Genomic DNA, 7,094 nt, shown 5'->3' on the forward strand with positions numbered 1-7,094 from the left:
ACGATTATGTCAGATGATCTTAACCCTCGTATAGTTGATCTTTATATAAGGAGTATCTAGCGATGTAACGATTATGTCGGATTAAATCAACCATCTTACTGTCGATCGTTATACAGGGAGTATCTAGCGATGTAACGATTATGTCAGATGAATAATTACGTATTTTTGAAAGTTGAACGATGTTAATAATCTTTGAGGTAGATGCCACACTTTTGGGTTTTGAAATATAGGGTTAAAAAGTGGGCATGTGGAATATAGGGGGTAAAAACAATTTGGATCGTGGAAAAAAAGAAGGAAAAAAGGGGGAAGTGGAAATAAATACAAATAACATGTTGAAGAAAGACTATTTTGTGTTATGAATGATACACCATATCCATCTCTTCCATCAGAAATGTTTAAAATTTGAGCAGAGCATAGGCTAATACAATGAGACTATTGCATTTTATAAATCATAATGGACAACCCCTCCTCATTGATAACCATGAGTTCTTTTGTTAAATCGTTATAAGAAAGTCCCATTGGCCCTTTAATGCCATCTTCTTCGTTCAGAATAATGTCATGTTTCTGTCCATCCCGATATATTCTGTAAATAGCATTTGAGTCGACAGATGATACGTAAACGTCATTGTTATCATCAACTGCAATACCCATAAGACCGTTAAGTTCCGGGCTGTCGTAAAAAACTCGTTCTTTCCAGTCAGATGTCGTAACATATACTTTGTCATCATTGTCAGCTATATAGTATATTTCATTGGCTTTGTTCATAGAAATATACGACGGATCAGAGGTTGTTGAGATCTTTCTCTGTTCTACACCATCAATATCTACCAAAGATAAGCTACTATTACTATCACGAACACAAATGTTTCCATTTATACATGTAATTACTGTACATTCTAGTCCAACTCCAATATTACTACTCGGTTCTAAAGTATCAAGATCAACTATTTGGAAAAATCTTCTATAGGAGCTAACAAGAGCTTTGTTGTTGTCATATAGAGCAACTGCACACGGATTATATTGTAGCTCTATTGACCTAACATTTGATCCCTCAAGGTCACAAACATATATATTGTCGTAATAGCTGTTGGCTAAAAGTAATCTATTTCCGGGAATAAAACATCCGCAGTGAATGTTAACACCACCGTCAATTTCTGATGTCTTGAATGAAGTTAAAAGGCATAACCGTTTCTGGTCACTTTGATGTCTAGCCTGACCTTGTTGATCTATGTCTAATATAGCATCCCCACTTTTTACGCCTTTTGCAACCTTTTCGATCGAAATTATAGGTTTACAGCTTTGATGTGATTCTGACATACAAAAGTTACAAAGTACACGATCATGTTGACAGCAAAATAAAACAGTATTTTGGTCTGGATGGTATTCACATTTTCTGGAAGGTTCAATTAGTGTGGAACTCAGGTTTTGTACCCTCTGGATTGGTACAATCTTGTGAGGAGGGGACAATTTTTTGTGGAATTTGGCATAAGCATTGCAGACAGGTTCCCCACAATCATTGCACCTAGATCCTGCACTCATCTTATTTCCATCACTTTTACACCCAGCACAAAATATACCGTCCGCCATTCTGAAACAATAGGATAAAGTAAAGTTAGCAACAGAAGTTTTGAAATTGAAGTATGCAAATAAAACATAAGAGTGCACACGCTGAAATGTTTCGCCTGTTTTACTGACCATTGATTTTATGTTGAAAGTCTTAAAGGTAAAGATTTTGTGTTACTACTTGTATTACATAAACTTAACATTTTTAAAAGATCCATGACAATGAGGTCAAGGTCAGACAATCCTGTCGGATAGACATGTTCACCTTACAATTATTCCATACACCAAATATAGTTGACCTATTCTTATGGTAATTGAAAAACAGACCAAAACACAAAAACTTAACATTGACCAGTAAACCATGAAAATGAGGTCAAGGTCAGCTTATACCTACCGGACAAGCATGTACACCTTACAACCATTCCATACACCAAATATATAGTTGACCTACTGCTTATAGTATTTGAAAAACAGACCAAAGCTAAAACTTAACATTGACCAATGAACCATGAAAATGAGGCCAAGGTCATATAAGGCCTATCAGACAGACGTGTACATCTTACACACATTCCATACACTAAACATAGTTGACCTATTGCTTATAGCATTTGAAAAACAGATTAAAACTAAAAACTTAACATTGACCAATGAACCCTGAAAATGAGGTCAAGGTCAGATGAAACCTGCCAGACTGACACGTACCCCTTACAATCATTCCATACACCACATATAGTTGACCTACAGCTTGTTGTATCTGAGAAACTGACCTAATCATGTAACTTTATTTTAGGTATTTTTGTCCTATAGCTCCTCAACGGTTTCGGTACATATACATCCTCGGATTTCAAATGTTTGGCTTTGAGCGTTCCTGATGAAGGTAAATCCAGAAAAGCGCTTCGGACGCATGAAATTATTAAACGTGTTGTTTTCAATTTTTTACATCACTGGGTTGATACCTCTGCTGGTGGACTATCAGTCCCCGAGGGTATCATCAGCTCAGTAGTCAGTACTTCGGTACTGACATGATTTAACAAACTTTTCTAAAATTGTCCGTTTTTAAATTTTGAAATTATTAAGAAACTAAGGTTTCAACTCCCTCAGGCAAAGTTGACTTTAGATGAATTTGGATAATTATTTTAGGTATTTTTGTCATATAGCTCTTCAACGGTTTCGGTACTTATACATCCTCGGATTTCAAATGTTTGGCTTTGAGCGTTCCTGATGAAGGTAAATCCAGACAAAGCGCTTCTGACGCATGAAATTATTAAACGTGTTGTTTTCAATTTTTTAACCTTGATCACTGATCCATATGAGGTCAAGGTCAGGTGAAATCTGTCTGACGGACATAAAGACGTTGCAAGGAACCCATATAACCAAATTTAGTTATCCTATTACTCATAATAAGTGAGAAATTGACATGACATTATGAAATATAAAGCTTTATACAACTAGTTTATATCGCCGCCGTCGCCGGATAGTACTCTCTATGTCTCTCATACGGCGACGAAAGTCGCAGGCAAGACAACAAAACTATTTACAGTCAGACAGCATCATTAGATTTAGATTATAGACTGAATTTGTATCTCAAACACAATACATACGGCTGACTTATCCTTTTGTATAAATTTGGTATTTTACAACAACAATCGTCTGTTTCCTTTTGTGAGCTTTCTGCTGTTGTATTAGTACTGCGCAATTTAATGAAGGCAGCGGCTTATAATATCACGATTTTGTTAAAAAAATACTAACAAAGATTTATGAAATTAATTAAACTGTACATCATGGTGCTTATGTAATGCCTCTGGTCGATTATCAGCCCGTGCATCTCGTGGTTGATGGAGTTTCGGCCTATGCAACTGTATACACGCACTTTCTTTCATTTTAAGCAACAAAAGACCCATTTATTCCATAAATTATTCTTTTTATGGTACCATAATGTAGGAAGCATTATAATGCAAGATAAATATAAGTACAGGTTATTCGGCGCAAATAAATTCCGTATTTTGGTGCGATTGTTACCTTTACTTGAAAAATAATATTTGGCGAAAATGATACAACATGAAACTAGCAATTGGCACAAAAAGACTGCAGTCCTGTAAGCACTGTCGTCCATGTCATAACTGCATACGAGGACGCCTGATGGATTTAGATTCTATATTTATTTTATCACTTACTTAGTATGCATGTCTAATTCTATGCCCCAAAATATATTTAAGTGTTCCTGTATTAATTTTTTTATCTGAACCCCACCTATTCGTATCTGCAAAAATATCGACAATGTAGAAATTTACAAGCCGACAGAAATTCCCTATTATGGTCAGGAACGTGACAAAACAGAGAGTAAGCACAGCGCGGTTTATAGATTTCATTGTGTATTGAATTCGGTGCTCACACGTCCGCACTTTTGTTGGGAAATGTCACATTTTCTTTCTTTATTTACTGATATTTATATGCATATTGAATGCCTATTTATTTTGTCCAACTACTTACAAGCTTTACTTACATTCATATGTAGATATATATATACATAAGGACTTTATAGGATGACAGAAATGTCAGAAGTATATTTTGTTTATTTATTGTTAATTATGTGTTTAGTACATTCATGGGGGTAGTCGAAATTCTGTATCACTAGCCTGTCAACACGGAGGTTGTTAGTCCGGATCCTGTTTAATGCATCTGCCCCCTTTGATGGGAAAAAAATATCATTATTTTGCTTAAAATCGTTTTTAAATAATCCGGTATTTTTTTCCATTTTGGACAGTTACGCCCTTTTCCTTAGATCCTGGATCTGCCCTGAAACTTGTAGTTATTTTACATTCACTTAGTCAAATATTTTAACATTTTTCATAAATAGTTTTATTAAAAGAATTATATTACTACAAACAAATCTATTTTGTACATGAAAAATAAAGAAGCAATTTCTCATGTATACAACTAGGAATGAACTATATTTTTATCAGTTACAAACAGCTGAAAGAGATAATGTACTATATACCACAGTGTAGATACTATTCTGTACGCCATCCGCGATGTCGCGATTTTCGAAGCGAGAACTTTTTGGATCACATTTTAAATTTGATGGATATACTGAATTAAACGGTAAGTTGATCATCTGTACATTGCTTAATGATTAATTCAGCTGACATCGATATTCTCAAATGGTTTAGAATTAAATTCAGCACATTCATTATTCGTATCTTTGCCTTAATCAAGAGATTTTCAAGTGCATCACTCAGGAAAATCAGTCGGTGAACCTAAAAACAATCTTTTTACCCTCTTAGTGTACAAATTAACGTAAAAACCAGACGTAATTAACTAAATGAAGTATATTTCAAGTGGTGGTAAAAGTTTCAACCAGATCTTTGAAGCCAGAAAAAAGAAAATTACACTTGTTTGAATTTCTCACTGTACGATCAGTCTCGCTTGTATATTTTGAAACTGTATGCATATGATCAGTCTTTATTTCACTGTATTCTAGTGGTGATTTCAAAGTTATTTACGGTACATTAGAAGGTGGCATTTTTCTAAATAACACAAATATATTTCAATAAATTCACATCCTGAAAACTTATGAAACATGTTTTAGCTTGATGGGGTGTACTCGACTTACTACATTAAGTATAAGGATGTTTAAATGTTGCTAAAATAAGAGGAAGGTTTGTTGTATATATAAGTTTCAGAAATGTCCTCCGTTATACTTAAAATTGTACAAACACACAGATTTAATTGTTATATAAAAATGCATGTATTTACACACATTCGAGGCCGTACTGTAGCCTATAATTGATCACAGTTCCTTCTTTTTGTTTTGGATGTAGAGCTGTCTCTTTGACACTCAATTGTACACCACTTTGTAAAGCGGGGGTTTATAGTGATAATGAAGTCCGTCTTTCCGTTGGACCGGTACAATATGTTTCGTCGGTTTTGTAAGTGCATCTCCTCATAAACCACTTAATATACATTGTGGGTTCCAGCCATTTTTAAATGGAGAGGGGGTCCAATCCAGGAGAAAAGGGATTCCAAATATATGTTCCCATACAAATGCCGTCTACAAAAATCATCAGAAATATATATGTATTGTCTGATGAAAGAAATTACACGTTATAGTTCCCTGGACAGTTCATAATATCACATAGACACGTATATACCTTCAAATTGCCGTTGTTTCTTTTTCAAAATTACGACTGGTCATACAGTCAAAAAATCTGAAATCGCTTCTAGAATACAGTCAGTTCTAGACTGATCGTACAGTAATTTATTTTGGGATCCTCAAGAAAAACATATTTTATTTATAGGAAATACGAATATTCTACTTAAATACGAAAAGAATATTGAAACAGTATATATTTAACTGTAAACTGATGCAAATATTTGCATTAAAAGATTATTTGCTTTGTACTACGAGAGCAAAATTGTCCATCGATTTCACTTTTTTCTATCAAGTTGGTGTGATGCACACGTATATTTTATATTCTTATGCATGTTTTTGTTACAGTTACTCATATTTATGATGCTATACATACCTTGAAGATGTTCAAAGCACTTTGTAGATATAGGAGTAAACAAATGATGAGAAAAGTCACTGTAGGCAAAACCGTCCTTTTAGCCAGTTGGAAATCATCGCTTCGAAAATCGCGACTTCCAGATAGCGTACAGAATAGTATCTACACTGTGTATACGTGGTCTCGGGAAGCTTCGCTTATGTTCAACATAGATTTTATTTATTTTCGTCAATGTAGGCCTGTATGTACAGTGTTTTGATCCCACAATAAATTAGTATAGTACAGTTCTATAATTAAAGCTCGTTGTTTTTGTTTTTACTGGAAATCCGGATATTTAAAACGACTATCATATAAGTTTATTTAGATCTTGATGCCATCAAATCCTGATTCTTTTATCCTGCTCTGTCTGAAAATAAGATAAACTTCCTTAAAAACTCTCCCTTATTATTGAAATCGATCACTTTAAATTTATAAATGTCATGGTGTAAATAAAGTAAACAATAAACAATATACATATGTACATACAATACGAGTACACTCATATTGTACACGTAATGACCGACGATTTTAACTAGATTATGAATACCTAAACAAGAAGATAAGAGATTGTAGCTATACACGACACACCTACCTGGTTCCACTGGTTTAATAAAACATCTTTCCTTTAAAATAGACTTAATATTTCCGACAGGAAAGGGGAAGTAAACCCAGCATTCTTTTGTTCATATTAAATATAATTTCCGCGAAAATTTAAAATCCAGTTTAAGTAAACATGGTTAATGTAAAACTCTTTCATTTCAAGGTATATAATTCATTTTAAAGGTGCATTTAATAACTGTCTAAGACAAAGTATCTAAATTATTAGTATGTCCAATTTTTAAACATGTAAATGAATGATTATTTAAGAAATTCAATACTCTAATATTTGTTGTTATTTTTTATTGTAACAGAGACATATAATATGTATTATATATATATTTATTTTTCATATGAAAGCCGCTGTCTCATTCTTTTTACTGTACAATT

General features: G+C 33.7%; 1 protein-coding gene across 1 annotated transcript; it reads right to left on the reverse strand.

The window, feature by feature from the left end:
• Positions 1-330: 330 nt before the first annotated feature.
• LOC127711479 (uncharacterized) lies at positions 331-6,757 on the reverse strand. Its single transcript, XM_052217549.1, has 2 exons — positions 6,700-6,757; positions 331-1,588 (listed from the first exon to the last, which is right to left on the reverse strand). The coding sequence occupies exon 2, from the start codon at positions 1,585-1,587 to the stop codon at positions 433-435; it is 1,155 nt and encodes a 384-aa protein (XP_052073509.1). The 5' UTR covers position 1,588; positions 6,700-6,757; the 3' UTR covers positions 331-432.
• Between the last annotated feature and the right edge of the window lie 337 nt (positions 6,758-7,094).

This window comes from Mytilus californianus, unplaced genomic scaffold, assembly GCF_021869535.1.
Source record: "Mytilus californianus isolate M0D057914Y unplaced genomic scaffold, xbMytCali1.0.p SCAF_8, whole genome shotgun sequence".
Classification (NCBI taxonomy): Eukaryota; Metazoa; Mollusca; class Bivalvia; order Mytilida; family Mytilidae; genus Mytilus; species Mytilus californianus.